At 38.1% G+C, this 20,136-nt stretch overlaps 1 protein-coding gene across 2 annotated transcripts in view; it reads left to right on the top strand.

The window, feature by feature from the left end:
• The window catches only part of GXYLT1 (glucoside xylosyltransferase 1), a 46,346-nt gene that overhangs the window by 4,634 nt on the left and 21,576 nt on the right, over nt 1-20,136 (top strand). The window contains exons 2-4 of one of the 2 annotated variants that reach the window (XM_040233767.1): nt 4,377-4,469; nt 13,604-13,775; nt 20,004-20,129. In XM_040233767.1, coding sequence (XP_040089701.1) covers nt 4,377-4,469; nt 13,604-13,775; nt 20,004-20,129 — 391 coding nt within the window. The remainder of the gene's footprint in view (nt 1-4,376; nt 4,470-13,603; nt 13,776-20,003; nt 20,130-20,136) is intronic. The other variant, XM_040233769.1, reaches the window with a different exon arrangement.

Genomic DNA, 20,136 nt, shown 5'->3' with positions numbered 1-20,136 from the left:
ACATCTTATATAAAAACCAGTAACTTTGCACCTTGTATTTCAGTTCATTGAAGATTACATTTCATGTATTTGTAATGTGCTTAGCACAAACTTAACTAGTAATTAGTTATTGTTCTGTGATTTTGAAAAGTGAAATGATTAGGCAAGTGAAAAAATGTGTATTTTTGACTTAGAAATCCTATTTTAAAACCTTAAGATTATTATCTATATGTCATACCTGTTGGAAATACTTCCCCCAAACATGTTGACTTAAATTTGTTTTTGGAGTGTATACTATGTGAAGTTCAAAATTTTACTGTATTCAGATTGGCAGTTTTTTCTTTTCTTTTTATTTTTGTCGTGTAGAAAACCTTTCTATCAGTGGGATTTCCCACCTTTTTTTTTACATTTAAATCTTTAACTCAGTTTTTTTTTTTTTTTTTTTTGAGAGAGAGGATAGGTTGTTCAGTGTGATGCTAACTTATTTTTTGAAATAACTGTTCATTGCCATTTGTATGTAAACAATTCTTTCTCACTACCTGAATATTCCTGAAACTAGATATTTAAGAAAAAGAAAACTGATTAGAGCTAGAAACTAATCTAACTTGTCTGAAGACAATTTTTAGGTAAAAATGAGTTGTGCAGGTACTTATCTTTAAATAGTGGTGGCCAGAACCATGGGAATAGTCTCCTCTAACGTGGCTGTGAGCATCTTCGTTTCTCTTGCAGTCACAGTGAAGGTATCTGTTCATGCCTTAAGGTGCTTCATTGGTGAGGCACCTCATTCAGACTTCCACACTGTTATGCTGGATATGCCTAGGCATATCCCCAACTCTCCTCAGTATGCATGGTTTTCACTAAAGCCTCATGGTTATCATGGATGTTTTGAAGTGAAAAATACCTTTTCCAGTTGAATTTAAAAGTATAAGTGACCTTCCACTATTGGATTTAAGTAAATTTGAAGTTTGAAAACTGTTATCGTGGAGAGCATTATTACTGTTTAATGCTCTGTTTAATCTCCAGAGCGTGATGCCTCAATATTTAAAACATTTTTCACCTACTGAAATTTGTGACCTGTTTGTTTTTTTAAACTTTTGAAGTAAATGTAAGTTTACAGGAAACTTCATGGACATTCCATTTAATCTTCACTCAGTTTTTCCCCAATAGTGACATCTTACATGAGCTTGGTATAGTACCTCTATATCTGGAATATATGTGTATGAACGTAGTGGAGTACTAGAACCCCAGAAATTGACACTGTACGACCCATACACCATCTTCAGACATCACCAGTTTTACATACGCTTGTTTGTATGTGTAGTTTTATGATGTTTTATCAGTAGGTAAAATTCATGTCACCACCTCCACAGTCAGGATACAGACTGTTTTATCATCATGGAGAGTCCCGTGCTATCCCTTGATCAGTTTGCGTCTAGACAAGCCACCCAGTTAGAAACATTAAGCCTATGAAGTAGAAGAGTGAGCCTTAGTAAAGTTTTATTTCTGTCTGATCCATGGTGGAAAAACTTTGCATTTATGAACTTTACTGATTCTGGATATTATTACTTACTGAAGATATACCCATTTGGCTCAGCTACAGTTTTATTCCATTAAATATATTGAAGTTATGTTTTTGAATTTTGTATATCTGATGTTCCATTTTCCAGTAGTCTTAAGGCATAAAAGCAAAAGCAACTAATAGCCAGAACTTGGATAAGTCACCTTTACTTTTCCAGCATTTTAAAGATTTTTTTTTTCTGGCCTGAAAGTGCAAGTACTATCATTGCTAGTTTAGTTGCTTTTCCTAATTTATTGTTTGTAGTGATGGCTACTGGTATGTAATGAGTTCTCAGTATGAGTTTCTACTTTTTTCAGTCTTTAAAACCAAGTTTTCATAAGTGAGAGAATGTAAGCTTGGGAGATAGAAACCTTAAATAAATTATGTCTCCTCTTGCCAGCAGCACCTCAGTGTTTTATGTGTGTTTTTTTTTTTTTAAATAAGGAAAATGTATACTCACTAATGCATATGTTTCATATTTTCATTAAAGAAAGAGAAAGAAAACATTCTTCTATAAACTGTGTTTTCTGACATTGAGTTATCAAGAAACTTAGGTAAAACTTGACATTTTTTTTCCCCTGTAGTTTTATCTGCATTAATCAGTTTACAGTTGGTTACATGATCTAGCAATTCCTCTTGTAGGGATACATACTCACACTCAAAGAGAATTGCAAACATATGTTCACTTTAAAATTGTACATGAATCTTCATAAAAGCATTATTTATAATAGCCAAAACTATCAACGACCCAAATATTCACTAATTCAAGAATGGATAAAGAAAATGTGGTATATATATTCATTTATAAAAGGGAATATTATTTGGCCACTAAAAGGAATGAAATGTGCTGATAAGTGCTGCAGTGGGTGAACCTTGAAAATAAGCTAAGTGAAAAAAAGTCAGACTCAAAAAGCCACATACTAATGATTCCATTTATCTATGGAGACAGAAAATAGTGTGATTCCTTAGGGCTAAGGGATTGAGTAATGCAAGTTAAGGCAGAAAATGGTGTTAATACATAATTTCAGATAATCATTTTTACAGAAAAACTTAGTCATTTTCTTGAGACTTCATTTTCTACTGTTGGAAGATTTGACAGGAGACGGAATAACTAGCTTCCTTCCTTAAATAAAGGTGCTGATTATAAATAAATTGTGGACTTGAAAGAAAGGTTTGATAATGTCTGTATCCGAAAGATAGGGATACCTATTTGAACAGTTTTGTTTTGAGGCTTAAATGGACGTGAAAGCTCTTGAGTCTGGAAAAAAATCTCAGTTGTTGCGGCTTCCACTGAGCCTAAGGAAATGCAGAAGTTAAAAACTAGGTGACCACACCTGGAAGGGGACAAACGTAAATTTCCTTATCAAGTTGTTCATTTTACTGATCTGTACACATTTTCTTTTTCTTATTTTTTAACCATTTAAATTAAGATATGTTAACGTTTTATGCTGTGCTTGAGAATGCTGCCCCTTTCAAGAAAAACCACATCACAATGTCAGTTTTTTCCCATTGATTTAAAATTCTGATTTAGTTCTTTGTGCAATAGTATACAGAATTACTTAGGCAGGGTTTTAAAAACTACTAGTGCCTGGCCCTGGAGAAGGCGATGGCACCCCACTCCAGTACTCTTGCCTGGAAAATCCTATGGACGGAGGAGCCTGGTGGGCTGCAGTCCATAGGATCGCGAAGAGTCAGACATGACTGAGCAACTTCACTTTCACTTTTCACTTCCATGCATTGGGGAAGGAAATGGCAACTCACTCCAGTGTTCTTCCTGGAGAATCCCAGGGACGGAGGAGCCTGGTGGGCTGCCGTCTATGGGGTCGCACAGAGTCGGACACGACTGAAGCGACTTAGCAGCAGCAGTGCCTGGCCCTGTTTTCAGAGTTTCTGATTTGACAGGTCAAGTGTAGGGGTCTCTGCTGATTTCACTGTGTGTCCTGGATCTGAGCCCCCCCCCCTCTTAACCTGTTGGTATTTGTGAGAGGTGGACTCAGAGATCTTGCAAATATGACATTTCATAGACCTTTCACTGTAAGAACAGTCACTTAATTGAATTCGTGATGATGGGACATGGTTTAGTGACTCTGGCTTCATACTTGATTACTTTAGTAAACTCAGGCTTCCGCTGTCCTGAATTACCAGCTAGACTATTGTTTTGAGAAGAAATAACAATGAAAATACACACATTTTGTATTGTAAGTAGCTGCTGTTTTGTGTGTGGTTTCTTTTTTTTAGCTCCAACCTGCAGTCTAAGAAGAAATTTGATCCTCCTGTTTAGCTTGTGAAATACAGTGAAGCTGAGATAAGTGTAGAAAAGTGAAACTGAACTGTGAATATCAGCATGATTTCTTATTTCCCACTTAAAACATCATATGTGTAGCTTGGATTCAAGATTAGTTTAAAAGCATTTAAAGATCTTTTTCCATTCTACCAGCATTTGTGGCTTAAATTTTGCTTCAGGATAAGCAGATGTTTTGTTTGGCTGAAATGGATTTTTTTTCTAGGGGGAATGTGTGCAGTTCATGAAGGAAAATTTTAGAAGTATGCCAGTATTTTCTGTGTCATCTGAGAAGGAGATCTTATTATATATTAGAGAATTCATGACTAAAAAACTTTTCCAGTCTGTAGTATTTTCTGCCTAAAAGTTTCACAGTTCTGTTTAAAATAGTGGTACCCTAAGGGAGAAATCAATTTCCAGAAATCCTCATTACCATAGCAGGTTGGATTTGCAGTTTTGTTGCTGTAAAATAGAACAGTAAGTTTTTATGTTATTGAGTAAATTCCTTGTTAGTTTTAAGCCTGAATACTCACATAGGTTTCTGTCTCACTCTGTTAGGTGTAAAGAGTTCTCTCTGTGTTACTGGAATCCCTATTGGATGCTGCCCTCTGATGTTTGTGGAATGAACTGCTTTTGGGAAGCGGCCTTTAGGTAGGCACTTAATATTTAATTGGTAGATCAGTGTAGGTAAGATCAGATAGTAGCTAATACATTTTTAACTGTAACAGGTCAGAAAAAGGTTTCTTTTCTTGTAATCTAATATTATCATAAAAGTAAGTAATTCATTTTCTCATTAGGTTTTCTTTTTTTTCCCACTTTGAAGTAGTTATGACCAATTTTTAAATCCATACTTTGCGTGAAATGCTCTAAAATTTTTTAGATGTTATTAAGATAACCCATTGTTCATAGAACAATTTATGGTCTAATTTTAGGTAATAGGTGATAAAATGATAAACAGATATTGAATATAGACTTCCACTGACATTTACAGGCATATGGCATTTATCTAATTTAAAGCTGGTATACTAAAAAAACATTTGTAGGTAGATGGAGACAACTGGGGAAGGGTTAAGTTGGTCATTAGCAGAGGGATTGAATATTTGGGAATGGGAGGAAAAAGACAAATGTACAATGAAGAAGCAAATGATGTGACAATGTTTATTGACCCTTTTTAAAAAAGCTTTTGAAGAGTATGGCTTTGTTCACCTATCAGGATAATGAAGGCACAGGGTTGGCTGACTCTCTGGTACCTCCTGCTTCTCACCCTCAATGAGGGAAACAAGTGTTGGTAGAAATGGAATAGCAGACTCTGCGATAGCGGCAGGAGGAGAGTGAGCTAATAGACTGAAATGCCCTCCCCAAGAGTAACATTGTTTTGTGATTCATTTGAATTTTAATTCTACTCATTCCATTTGCCAGGCACAGTGCTAGTTGGTAAGAATCAGACTGAGGCTGGTTAACATGGCCCTGTCCTTCTGGAGCTTACATTCTGATGGAAGCTTCAGATCTGAGATTATAGTAGAGGGTGACAAGTTATAGCCAAGATGATGGGAGAAGCAGGTGGTCATCAGATGGGATTATCTTAAGGCATTAAGGAAGGCTTTTTGGAGGGGTTGACTACATGATGAACAGGAAATTAGCCAGGCTTAAGGACAGGAGGTGATATATTCCAGGTGGGAAGAACTGCATTCTTAATCAATTCTAGTAGTGTGTAATTTTAAATTCTTATAGTCCAGATATATTATGCAGCCCACAAACAACTGTGAAGAGATAGTTGAAATCAGATATTTTAATCTGGTTGTTATGGAAAAGATTGGATGAATGAAATTCTAATATGGGTCAGTCAAGTCAGATTATGTACACTTAAGAATTAACTTTAAAAGATAATCTTACCATTCAACTTGTTCATAATTTTGGAGAGTAGGAGCTCCATATTTTTCCTTCTTTAAAGAGTTTGCTAATGAATAGAGTATTGACAAGCTCCACTTGTTATCTCTGGTCTTGTGGCATAAATCTATTCACTCTGAAAGCTGGGTAAGCTTGAAAGCCCCTGTATTCTCTGATTTATACAACCCAGACCCTTTTGTAAGTTCTGGCATGAGTAATAATCTTCCTACTCCTTTACTGCAGGAGCAGCCTAGAGAAGCTGACCTAGTCTGAATCCTGGAGCTCTGCTTAGTATTCCTTTTGTTTGAGCCTCTCCAACTCAGTATTTCCCCAACACTCCCACGTATTCCCTGGAAGGAATTCCATTCCATTACATGATATTGCAAACCTTGCACTTTTTACCATCCTTAATTGGAGATTTGAAAAGTTATACATCCAAAGTGTAATTCTGAAACCATTTTAGATGCAAGTGTGCATATTACTGTATGTGTACATATATATATGTACATATTACTGTAACATACTGTTACATGTATCGTATCGTTATGTAAAATCTCTTAAACTTAGTGTATGATCAGGCCAGCCAAGATGGCTTGTTCTTTTGCTCTCTGTACATTCCCTCTCCACCGCTGCCCACTTTACGTTCACCCTGCTCACATGATTGACCTTCCTGCGTACTTGCCCCTAAACAGACTAGTGAGTGTTCTAACATTTAAATCAAAACATCTCCTCTATGATAGTTTATCAAAGGGATGGTAAGAGGCCAACCCCTCTGCTGGTTTCCCTGGTAACCAGTGAGCCAACCTGAGGTCAGTTCTCGGTAACTGGTGATTGTTCCTTCCCCAGAGACAGACACTGCTGCCTGTCCTCTGCACACGGTGGGGAGTTGCTGCAGGGCCTTGCTCCTATGTGTAAACTCCCCTTGTCCATTAAGCCACTGATGTCCCAGTCGCCTGACTCCAGCCTCCTCCTCCCGTCTTGGAACTGAGCGAGTACAGGCTTGCAGGCCTGCATGCTGCAGTCCAGCACGCGTAGTTTCTTGCTTTAAACTTGGGAATCCCGTATTTATTTAGCCTGTTCAAACTGGTAGACAAGCCAAAGTGCTGTACAGCTGCTGTGTCATTCTCATGCTCCATTTCAGTATTTAATTAACACCGCATTTCGGCCTGACACGAGAGCTTCTCCACCCACCTAGGAAAACATCTTGGAAATCCCCTCTGCCAACATTAGGACTCCCGTCTTGTCTGGCAGCAGTGGGCCCTCAGCTGGCACCGTTTTCTCCTCAGACTTGTCTCAGAGTTCCCAGTTTGAATTCTTTATATATTTTGATCTTTTCTTAAGGGTTAATTCCTCCCAATTGATTTATTATACAATGATCATAAAGTAACATCAGTGGCTCAGTCCTGTCTGACTTTTTGCAGCCCCATGGACTGCTAAAAGTAACAAAAAACCCAAAATCTCTAGGACACCCACCACCAGTGTTTTGTCCATTTCCTGCATATGCTTTTGGTAATTTGTATCTGCATCTGAGTGTTTGCTGGCTGACTGTGCCCCAGTGCTCACACCTCGTCTCCCTCCTCTGTCCTTGAAACAACAAGTACGATGTCCCTACAGCACCTGCTTCCAGCCCTTTCCCTTCAAGCATCCTTCCTTTATTTTTTCTCTTCACCAGCAAGCATTTATAAGAGTATCTTCTGGCTTTACTTCCTTAAAAAACAAAACAAAAAGCCACCTTCACACCCCAACTGTGAGCAGCACCTGCTTCTGACCCGAGGTCACCTCTGATGTTGGAATTGTTCTGAGGCCTCATCTGCCTCCTTGTTACCTCTTCCTCTGTCTTCCTTTCAGTGCCGTCTCCATCTCTGGCTCTTGAGACCAGTGTCCCAGGGTTTGTTTCTCTGCCTCTGGACTCCTTAGGACTCTGTTCTTTCCCTGCTCCCTGGATGGTCACGGGATCACCTGTTTATTTGGTCTCTTCATCAGAGCTCTTTGCTGGCTCCCAAGCCGTGTTTGCAGCTGCACTGGGGTGATTTTTGCCTGCTGACTCGTTGTGGCTCATCACGCCTCCCCTCGTCTGGGTTTTGTATCTTCATGCGCCGTGGACTTTGCACATGTCAGTCCACAGTGACTATCCTGCTTGTCTCCTTTCTTGCCCCGCGCTCTGGCCGGCCTGCTCCTTTCTCTCCCTGAACTCCCATGCCATCACTGCTCATCCAGCCACTGTGATCTCACTTCCTGCCCACCTCTTCTTCCTTCTCTGTATCCTCTCACTTAACCGTACCTGCTCCATCTCCTGTGGTTGTGAATTGTTACCCATTTCAAGAAGTGCTGGCTTTGTAGACGGACACCAAGGGTTGCTCATTATTTAAGCCCCATTATTTAGCCAGGTGCTTGGCAACCAGTAAACGACTAGCAATAATTTCCCCCAGCATTTCCAGACTTAAGGTTAGATGTTTGTGTAGTGAGCCCTCTTAGCAACCTCAGTTGTTTTCTAGTTAAGCAGTTACCATGCTTTCTGTTTAAATCTTTAAAAAATCTGTTCTTCACAACAGGCTGTAAATTGTATGAGGTTCTGATCGTGGCTTTCTGGCTTATCCCATGTCTAGCATGTGAAAGGAGTTCAGATATTACAAAGAATGGATAATCCCTTGTGTTCTAAAAATTATACGGATTTAAGCCTGCACCAGCATTGTGTGTCACCATAACTTTAGCATTCATTATTGGGAATTATAATTTTGCCACCTATTAGAGTAAAATGATATTTTATTATTGATTTATATTCATTGATTATTTATTGAATATATTTCTGTATTTGTTTATCTTTTAAAAGTTTTGTTTGCATTGTCTGTATTGATATTTACCGGTTTGGTTTTTAATGCTTACTTTATGAACTCTAAGAAGAATATACTCTACTTTTGACGTTGATTACAAATGTTTAACTAATCAGTTTAATTTTAAAATTTTAGTTATCTTTTCATTATATAATCTTTTAATTTAAATATTATTAAATGACTTGAGCTTTTAAAATATTTAATCTTTCTCTTTATGATGGGAATTGATTTTCAGTTCATAGTGTCTGTGTATTTACTACCTGAACTGTCCATACTAGTTTTAAGAGGTACATTTTTACGGACTATTTAAAATTGTATTTTAACAGTTAATACTTCATATTGAATTTTTAGATTTTTTAATGCTTTACATAAAACCTTGCAGAGTTTTTTTGCAAAGAATTGTATTTTGTCCCAAAAGTGATTTATGCGTGCTGCATGTTAAGTTGCTTCAGTTGTGTTTGACTCTTTGCAACCCCATGGACTGTAGCCTGCCCGGCTCTACTGTCCATGGGATTCTCTAGGCAAGAATACTGGAGTGGGTTGCCATGCCCTTTTCCAAAAGTGATCTATATACAACCTTTAAAGTAGTTTTACCTAGTATGATAATTCACTACAACTCTTTTTCTCTATAGTAAGAATAAAAACTTTTTTTAAAAGGTTACACATGAAGGAAATTATCATTAGTGTTTCTGAGTACAGTTTTCCAGTTTTGTTCAACTGCAAATTTTAAAAATTATTTCATGGTAGTTATTTTTTTAGTTTGAGGAGAATGTTACCAGAAATGTAATTTACTTACCTTAAATTTATGTACTTCGTTATAATGCAAATTCCTAGTCTAAATCTTATTGTACATTGTTTTCTTTTATAGAGAAAACAGTAATTTAATTATAGGCTAGAAGAACACACTGGAAGCTTTCATTGTGGCCTAATTTTTTAAAAAGAGAGGGAAAGTTATTATTCCTTTATAACAGGAATGTTACTTAAAATAAGTCTGTTCTTAAGGCTTTTAAGTCTATTTACAGTATTTATATTAGAATTTTCATCTAAAACATTGTTAACTTTTTTTCCTAGATTCCTCCTCTCAACTTTCTACTTTGATAAGTTTTCACATCTACAGGGGTTGTAAGACTAGCAGAGTGGGCACGCTTACCAGTCACTGGATATTTACCTGTTGCTAACATTGTGCCACTTTGTTTTGGCTGAACCATTTGAACGACAGCCATTATGACTCACGGGCTTCTCAGGTGGCTCAGCAGTAAAGAACCCACCAGCAGTGCGGAAGATGCGGGTTCGATCCCTGGGTCAGGAAGATCCCCCGAGAAGGAATTGGCAACCCATTCCAGTATTCTAGCCTGGGAAATCTCGTGGACAGAGGAGCCTGGCAGGCTACAGTCAATGGAGTCGCAAAAATCAGACACAACTGAGAGATTAAATCACCACCACCGCGACAGATACTCAGCGTGTATTGCCTAAGAACATGGGTATTCTCCAGTTTCACCATAACAAAATTGGCACTTCGGTTTATTTAACACTGACAATATGTGTATGTTAGTTGCCCAGTCATGTCCAACTGTTTGCGACCCCATGGGCTGTAGCCTACCAGGCTCCTCTGTCCATGAAATTCTCCAGGCGAGAATACTGGAGTGGGTGGCCATTTCCTGCTTCAAACACTGACAATATTATATTTATATACTACAGATACATTTATAATACATTTATATATATTCATATCTCCTTATTTACCTATTAATGAATTTTATATCTTTGCTTCCCCATTCAGAACCCAGTCAAGGAAAATACATTACATTCAGTTATTTAAATCTATTTAGTCCCCCTTTTCTTTAGGACAATTTGCAGACTTTTTTTTGAGAGGGTGCAGGGCAGGGACATGATATTTTTGTTTTGCAGAATGTTCCTTTGTTTGAACTTGCCTGTCCGCTTGGGATCAGATTCAGGATCTTTGGCAGGAATGCTGCAGAGGAGATCCGGTGCCCTTTGGGCATGCTGTTGGGAGGCACCTGGTGGCAGACGGTTAACATAATTGGTTGTTTGATCAGGTGGTTATGGTGGTGGTATCACATTTCTACACTGTAACAGTATCATTATCCCCTTTGTAATGTGTGGGGATAAAACCTTGATACTGTGTGGTTTTAGCATCTATTAATTATTCCTGTTCAAATCATCTACTACAAGAGTGAATGCAAAATAGTGCTTTTTGTGGTTTTCTCTTTCCTTCTACATTTATTGGCTGGTATTCTTCTTTAAAGGAGAGTTCCTCTCCCTGCCCTCTTTACCCTTTACCTAGTATAATTTTGGACCCATTGATTCAGTTTTTTTAATAGAATGTGTTACCCTTCATTACTGTTAAAATTGCTGTTTGTGTTCAGGTGATGCCAAATTTAGTCATGCGGTCCCTGAGGTATTAACTTTGAATTATCTGAAGGATATCTTCTGATCCTATATCTGTAGAAGAACAGAGTTGACTTTAAAATGTCCTTTTGGATAACAAATCCACAGGGGTTTTTTCTTATTGACACTGTGATTAATATATAGCATATAGCACATTTTTGTAGATCCTGACAATATTAACACCATTCAGCTGGAATCAAAATTCCTTGAATGGCTACTTTCCTAATATTTCTTCGAAAGTTTTAGTCATCCCTTCCTCTAGTGTAGAAGCTTACTTTAGATTTCGTCCAGTTGCAGTGACTTCCCATCCCTGGGTCTAGGGACAGGGTGGTGGGCAGAGACATCTTCAAACTATGTTTTGTCTTCTCAGTGCAGATGTACTGTGTATAATGCTTTTACTGAAAAGAGACACATAACAGAAAAGCAAATTTCATAGAAACTGGTGGAAGGAGTGCTAGCAGTATGATGAGAAGAAGTCTTGCTGCAGTGCTTGAGAGCCAGAGTCCCTGGGACTGACTCAGAGGGACTTTTTTTTCATGAAGAACATTTGACTTGTTTTTCTTGAGAAGGCTTATTCTGCTTCTTGTCTCTGTATGTAGAGAGTTCTCTGCAAAGTGGCACATGCTGCTTACTCTCTTAAGTCTCTAGGCTTTTTATCTTTGGAACAGGATCGAGTTATGGCCAGGTGGGTAATTCGAGCCCATTATAGATTCTCAAATCTTGGTCATCATGAGGAACAGGATCTGGAGGCATTTATCAGAAAGATGAGACAGTTTAGAGCTCTGTGAAATTGTTGAGTGTCTTGATTGCCCTGGCTTCTGCTTGTGTTATGTGACTTCCACTGCTTAGAGATGAACTGGGTTCACATGCCCTTGTTTAGATATAGAAAGTGGGTGGTCTCCCCTCTGATAGGGGTCCAGTGTTAAACACTGACGGGCTCAACAGAAAAGAGGGGAATGGATAGAAGGTGCAGACAAGGAAGGAGGTGCTGTTGCTTTCTAATTGCTATCAGTACAGAAGAACAGAGCTTTCAAAAGACCCAGGCTTAGGCTACACCTTATGTATGAGAGAGGTGGCATAGTAGGTGGGTAGGGAAAGGCTGGCCTCTCTGTGACCCTGTAATAGAAGGAGCTTGGACCACTGGATAGCCACATGCAAAATTGTGCAGTTGTCCCCTCTTGAGACCACTCATAAAAATCAGTTCCTGGTAGACTGATACAAGTTTTAAAAGCAAGATATGTACCTGATATCTTAATCTTATTAATAGTCTTAATAACTTGATGAATGAAATATCAGCACCATTTCTTGAATAGTAAATATTCTTCTAAGAATACCACTTTATATGTGACTTCTCCATTTACCACCTTTAACAAAGTGATATAATAATGTTTAACTTAGTCAGTTATCTGGGGGAAATTTCATTTTCTTAAAAGTGATTTTTGTTGTTTGTTTTTAAAGAGCTTCACCTTTAGAATAATCAGCCCGTTAAGGGTAAGGTATCAAGGTTATGAGTTTCAGTCTGCCAGTTGAGGGATTAGGGAAGGAAATCACCCCTTTTTTTTTCCTAGGAGGTGAGTATTCTGTGCTGAACTCTGACAGTTACCAGTGATTATGTATGCAAGAGAAATGAACCTGTTTTCAGGCCTCAGGAACCCAGTAAGACCAGAAAAACATCAGTTTCAACTGCTGTCTTAAGTGTCTCTAGGCCCTTAACAAACAAGCTTGTTAATAGGAATGGACAGATCCACAGTAAAAGCAGGAGCACGTTTTTTATATATATATATATATATCCAGGCTTAATTTTTTATAATGTTAATAATTGGTATAATTATTAAAGAGGATAAAAAATAGTATAATTCCAAATATTTAATGTTAAAACATTAAGATGTATGAATTTAATATTTGGGCCTACCTGGCTTAGTAGGCCCAAGGCAAGAGAGGCAGAAGACATGAGCTCAGTCCCTGGGTTGGGAAGATCCCCTGGAGGAGGAAATGGTAACCTACTGTAGTATTCTTGCCTGGGAAATCCCATGGACAGAGGAGCCTGGCGGGCTGTAGTCCATGGGGTTGCAAAGAGTCAGACATGACTGAGCACACACACATGCATGCATGTTTTATGTGGTCAGTTGTTTGTATTTAATTTTATTTAGCATATTTTCTCTTTTCTGATATCCTTGTCAGTTGAGGGAATATCCATGAATAAGATTTTCTTCAGAAAACAGTTCTGGGTCCACTCTGACACATGCAAACGTGAATACTCAAAAGATTCTAAAGTCCTGTGCTAATAAGCAATGTAACTGCAATAATTTTAGCCTGTAAAATTAAGAAAAATGATTGATCACCTGTCCCTGCTACTTAGTAATATATACATACAAGTATTAATGTTAAACTATGTAATTTCTAATCCCCTTTTACATTTTACAGAAAGGATCTCTAACCAAAAATTGAAGTCAACAAAGTGATTTTGTTATATACATATATTCTTTTTCATATTCTTTCCATTATGGTTTATTACAGGATATTGAATATAATTCCTTCTGCTATACTGTAGGACCTTATTGTTCAAACCTAAGTTTTTGAACACAGTCAGAATACCATGTTGTTAACGTGTTACCCTGTACTAAAAGTGTTGGAAAATGTGGTTATCTTTTGTATCAGGTACGGTGTGAAAATGCAGCCCATTGAGAGAGTGCACCTAGCTGTGGTTGCCTGCGGGGAAAGACTGGAAGAAACAGTAACCATGTTGAAGTCAGCGCTCATCTTTAGCATCAAACCTCTTCAGTTCCATATTTTTGCTGAAGATCAACTGCATGATAGTTTTAAAGGCATAGTAAGTATTTGAGACTTAGGTCTGTAGAGTTGAATATTTAACGTATACTATAGTAAAATGTTGTTGAACAAAAATATTTATCCTGCAGCTCTGCCCTCTTAGAGTGGGGACTGCTCCCTGCTGCCACTTTTGTCTGTGCATCCAGATCTGGGGTTTAAGAAGAAGGCTTGTCTCTGTGAAGGAGTTAGGCTGCTTAGTCCTACTTAGTCCTTTGCCAAGCATGGAGGTTTTGTTTTACTAACTGTAGTTTCAGGATGTTTTGACTGAGAAGTCCTGTGTCTTAATTGTGTTCCCATCCTTGACTTGAGAGTGCGTCAGAGTGTGCACAAGGTTTTGATTCTGTTTTGAGTGGGGGGAACTTTTAATTGATAATATGGAGGGAAGTGACTTCTTGCTCTGATAGTAAGGTTTTTTATTTTGGTTTTACATTAGTTGCAATCAGTTTGGCTGGATTGGCAGAAAACCCCAAATGTCTTGAAAACATAGAAGTTTATTTCTATCTTATATAAAAGCAGGCAGTCTGTGTTACGTGGCAGCCCCATGTTTTCAGGGATTCTGCTCTTTTTTCTCTCGTGGCTGAGCCATCTTTAACATAGGACTTCTACCTCATGATCCAGGATGGCTGCTCAAACTCCAGTCATCACACTCATATCCTAGCCAACATGAGGGAGAAAGGAGTGAAGAAGGGTGTTCTCCTCCTTTCTAAGGAGACTTTGTAGAAGTCGCACAGGATCTTCCTGCCAGTGTAGCATTGGTCTGATCTTAGTCACGTGACCATATCTAGCTACTTGTGAAGACTGAAAATATACTCTTTTAATCAGGACCACTGGATTATCTTAACCAAAAAAAATTACTATGCAAGTAGAAGAGAACAGATAAATATAGAAGGGAGAACATACACACAGTGAAAATTCCCCAGAAATCTCATTACCTTGTGTTCGGAAATGGTGGTAAAAGTGATGGTGATTATGCCTTCACCATCTCTGTCTGTCTCTCTGTGTCCATTCAGTTAAGCTTTCAAACTGATTTGGATTTTTATGCTTGACCTATGTAGGAAAAGCTTGTTTGATATTTTCTCAGGTAATTTAGTTCATTTTTCATATTAGTTGAAAAATACTACTTGTGTCCTCAAGTCTTTTAGTTTCCTGCTAAAATCTTTGATTCTAAGAGGTATAAAGCTTTACTTACCGTTTTACAAGGAATGAAATTGGAACATTCTGTTAACACCATACACAAAAACTCAAAATGGATTAAAAACCTAAATGTAACTCCTGAAACCATAAAACTCATGGACGAAAACATAGGAAGAACACTGTTTGACATATATCATAGCAGTGTTTTTTGGATCTGTCTCCTAAAGTAAAAATAAACACATAAGGCCTCATTAAGCTTAAAAGCTTTTACACAGCAAAGGAAACCATTGACCAGCCAAAAAGACACAACCTGCTTAATGGGAGAAATACTTGCAGATGATATGACCAGTATGCCTAGCATGCAGGATTTACTCAAAATCCTGCATCCTAGGCTTTAGCATTACGTGAACTGGGAACTTCCAGATGTCCAAGCTGGGTTTAGAAAAGGCTGAGGAACCAGAGATCAAATTGCCAACATTTGCTGGATCATAGAGAAATCAAGGGAATTCCAGAAAAACATCTACCTCTGTTTCATTGACTGTGCTAAAGCATTTGACTGTGTGGATCATAAAAAACTGTGGAAGGCTCTTAAATTAAGAGATAGGAATACCAGACACCTTACCTGTATGTTGAGAAACCCGTGTGCCAGTCAAGAAGCAACAGTTAGAAACCTGTGTGGAATAGCTGACTGGTACAGGATTGAGAAAAGAGTATGACAAGGCTATATATTGTCACCCGTTTATTTATCTTACATACAGAGCACATCATGAGAAATGCTGGGTTGGGTGAGTTATAAGCTGGAATCAAGATAGCTGGGAGAAATATCATCAACCTCAGATATGCAGATGATATACCACTCGAATGGCAGCAAAGAGGAACTAAAGAACCTCTTGATGAAGGTGAAGGAGGAGAGTGAAAAAGCTGACTTAAAACTCAGTGTTGAAAAACTAAAATCATGGAATCTGGTCCTGTCACTTCATGGCAAATAGAGGGGGGAAAGGTGGAAGCAGTGACAGATTTCCTCAAAATCACTGCAGATGGTTACTGTAGCCTTAAAAGTAGAAGACGATTGTTTCTTGGCAAGAAACCTATAACAAACCTAGACAGTGTGTTACAAAGCAAAGACATCACTTTGCCGACAAAGGTCTGTATAGTCAAGGCTATGGTCTTTCCAGTAATTATGTACATTTGTGGGAGCTGGACCATAAAGAAGGTAGAGCACTGAAGAATTGATGCTTTTTAACTGTGGTGTTGGAGAAGACTCCTGAGAGTCCCTTGGATAGGAGGGAGATCAAAACCAGTCAATCTTAAAGGAAATCAAATCAACCCTGAACACTGATGCTGAAGTTCCAACACTTTGGCTTCTTGTTGTGAATAGCTAACTCGTTGGAAAACACTGATGCTGGGAAAGATTAAAGGCAGAAGGAGAAGAGGGTGACAGAGGATGAGATGTCTGGATGGCATCACTGATACAAGGGACATTAACTTGGGCAAACTCCGGAAGATGGTGATGCACAAGGAAGCCTGGTGTTCTGCAATCTATGGGGTCACAAGAGCTGGACACGATTTGGTGACTGAACAACATGACCAGTAAGGGGTTAATGTCCCAAATATATAAACAGCTCATACAACCTACCATCAAAAAAACAGCCTGATTAAAAAACTGGGCAGAAGAACTGGATAGACATTTCTCCAGAGAGGACATGCAGATGACCAACAGTCACGGGAAGAGATGCTCAGTGTTGCATGTTAATCATCAGGGAAACGCAGATCAAAACCACCATGTGCTCTTGCCTCACACCTGTCATAATGGCTATCATCATGAAGACCCAAACAGCAAATGTTAGGACCTGGAAAAAAGGAACCTTTGTATGCTCTTGATGAGAATGTAAAGTGGTGCAGACTGTGGGAAACAGTATGGAGGTTTCTCAAAAAATTAAAAATAGAACTACCATCAGTTCAGTTCAGTCGCGTCTGACTCTGCGACCCCATGAATCACAGCATGCCAGGCCTCCCTGTCCATCACCATCTCCCGGAGTTCACTCAAACTCACATCCATCGAGTCAGTGATGCCATCCAGCCATCTCATCCTCTGTCATCCCCTTCTCCTCCTGCCCCCAATCCCTCCCAGCATCAGAGTCTTTTCCAATGAGTTAACTCTTCACATGAGGTGGCCAAAGTACTGGAGCTTCAGCTTTAGCATCATTCCTTCCAAAGAACACCCAGGACTGATCTCCTTCAGAATGGACTGGTTGGATCTCCTTGCAGTCCAAGGGACTCTCAAGAGTCTTCTCCAACACCACAGCTCAAAAGCATCAATTCTTCGGCACTCAGCTTTCTTCACAGTCCAACTCTCACATCCATACCTGACCACTGAAAAAACCATAACCTTGACTAGACGGATCTTTGTTGGCAAAGTAATGTCTCTGCTTTTGAATATGCTATCTAGGTCATAACTTTTCTTCCAAGGAGTAAGCGTCTTTTAATATCATGTCTGCAGCACCATCTGCAGCGATTTTGGAGCCCCCCAAAATGAAATCTGACACTGTTTCTACTGTTTCCCCATCTATTTCCCGTGAAGTGATGGGACCAGATGCCATGATCTTCGTTTTCTCAATGTTGAGCTTTAAGCCAACTTTTTCACTCTCCTCTTTCACTTTCATCAAGAGGCTTTTTAGTTCCTCTTCACTTTCTGCCATAAGGGTGGTGTCATCTGCATATCTGAGGTTATTGAGATTTCTCCCGGCAATCTTGATTCCAGCTTGTGCTTCTTCCAGCCCAGTGTTTCTCATGATGACTTAGCAGTTCCACTCATGGGTTTATATTTGGGAAAAAAACCTAAATGTTTTTTCCCCAATGTTCATAGCAACATGATTTACCGTTGCTAAGATATGGAAGCAACCTAAGTGTCCATCAACAGATGAATGGATAAAGAAGAGGTCGTGTGTACACACACACACACACACACACACACACACAGTGAAATGCTAACAAGCCATAAAAAAGAATGAAAATTTTCCATTTGATGTATTGTGCTAAATGAAATAAGACAGAGAAAAGATACTGTATAATATTACTTATAGGTGGAATCTAAAAATTACAGTGAGCAAGTGAATATAACTAAAAAGAAACAGACTCACAGTTATAGAGAACAAACTACTGGTTACCGGTGGGAAGATGGAAAGGGGGAGGGATAATATAGCGGTAGGAGATTAAGAGATGCAGACTATTATGTATAAAATAAGCTACGGGATATATTGTACAACATAGGAACTGTAGCTGGTATTTTATAACTTTAAATGGTATAACCTTTAAAAAGTGTGTATCACTGTATTGTATACCTGTAACTTACAGAATATTGTACATCAGCTGTAGTTCAATAAAATAACCAAAATAAAGGCTTTACTTAACTGTTTTAAAATATTTATAGTTTCTGTATCTGTGATATGTGCTTTTGTGATGCTAAGGTCATTATCTGGGTTGTTTTCTGAAATATTAACAGAAGAATTAATCTTGTCCTAACAGTTCAAAGACTAGCAACAGATTGCTACCAACTGTGGAAGCCTTTGAAAATATAATATAAAAGTAAAATAAATTTATTGCTTCATCTTATATGCAGCTCTGTGTTGTCTTCAAATCTGGATGAGTTATTGCTTGTGTAGTATATGTTATATTTTTAAACTTAGTTTTTCTTTAACTATCATAGTTAACTCTGAGAATGTTTGGGTTTTCTTTTGATGAAAGAGAATCGAATATTTTCTGGAATGTGCTTTCACTGCAAAAAAGATGACTAGATACTGGAACTTTAAAAATGATTAAGATTTCATTTTGATGTTGGTATTTAGGATCTTTAATAAGTGATTAATAAGTCATGCAAGGGAAATAAAATGCTTGAAATTTTAGTGTTTGAAATTAGTTGATGGAGACATCAAAGCTGTGTTAGATATAAAGCTATTCCCTTAAACTATGTTGGAAGGCATATGTTCCTTCCAAACATATGTTGGAAGAAAAGAAAGAAGAAGGAGGATGTTTCTAAAAATTACTTGAACACAGACATAATTCAAAAAGAGATCTTCAGTCTGTTATTTTTTTCTTCCCCCAGAGATTGTGAGTGCTCTGTGGGAAATTTGCATCAACAGTACTGTTGAAGCAGCAATGATAGGTAATGCTTTCTGAATTTGAAACAATTCAGTCTCCAGATGCATTCAGGAAACTAAAAAGTAAATGTGTTCATTATAGATTTTCAGATGAGAAAATCAGATTTTGTGCTTTTTTCTAATGATTTTTTAAAAATGGGCACTGGAAGAACTTCCCTGGCAGACCAGTGGTAAAGACTTGGAGCTTTTGCGGCCAAGGGCCCGGGTTCAGTCCCTGATTGGAGATGTGAGATCCTGTGAGCCGCACAGTGCGGCCAGAAGTAGAAACTCTGCGCTAGATATATGTTGACTGAAATATTTTATTATGAGGAACATCTATGAATATAGAAAATGCATAGATAAATATTTTCTTTCTTTTTTAAAAAATATATTTTGGCCGTGCCTCACAGCATGTGGGATCTTAGTTTCCCAATCAGGGATGAACCTGAGCCCCCTGCGGTGGAAACCTGGAGTCTTAACCACTGGACCACCAGAGAAGTCCCAGATAATATTTTCTCATCAGTTCTTTACATTGGTCTGACTCTGATTGTAAACATTTTCTATTATGTCATACATATGATGGTAATAAAATTAGTGCTTAATTTTTCTGAGTTTAACTTGTTTAAGGATTGAGAAGATTTGTACATCAGGTCAAGTTTAATGGAGGTGAACAGTTTGTATGGTTGTCTCAACTTCCTGATTTTTTGATTGATACTCTTATCATTTTAATTGTCCCTTAGATCTTTGTGGTGAAGTCTTTCTAGCTATTAGAATGATTTTAAGATTTTGAATGAAAACAAAATGGTGGGAAAGAAGAATCTTAACTTTCTCTTAACTGTGTGTGACATACGATGTATAACATCTTAATTTTCAGCTTTTGAAAAATAATCTTGGTTTATAATTTTGCAGAGAAAGTGAAACAAGTTTGAATTGAGTTCTTTTATTTTTTTTTATTGTAGCTTGACAGCTGGTCATTTCTGCAAACATTTAATTATTCCTTATACCCGATAACTTTTCCAAGTGAGAATGCAGCAGAGTGGAAAAAACTGTTTAAGCCGTGTGCTTCCCAGAGATTGTTCTTGCCAGTAAGTT

The sequence above is a fragment of the Oryx dammah genome, unplaced genomic scaffold (genome assembly GCF_014754425.2).
Source record: "Oryx dammah isolate SB20612 unplaced genomic scaffold, SCBI_Odam_1.1 HiC_scaffold_29, whole genome shotgun sequence".
Lineage (NCBI taxonomy): Eukaryota > Metazoa > Chordata > Mammalia > Artiodactyla > Bovidae > Oryx > Oryx dammah.
The sequence above is the reverse complement of the archived record's forward strand: the minus strand, read 5'-3'. Positions and strand labels throughout refer to the sequence as shown.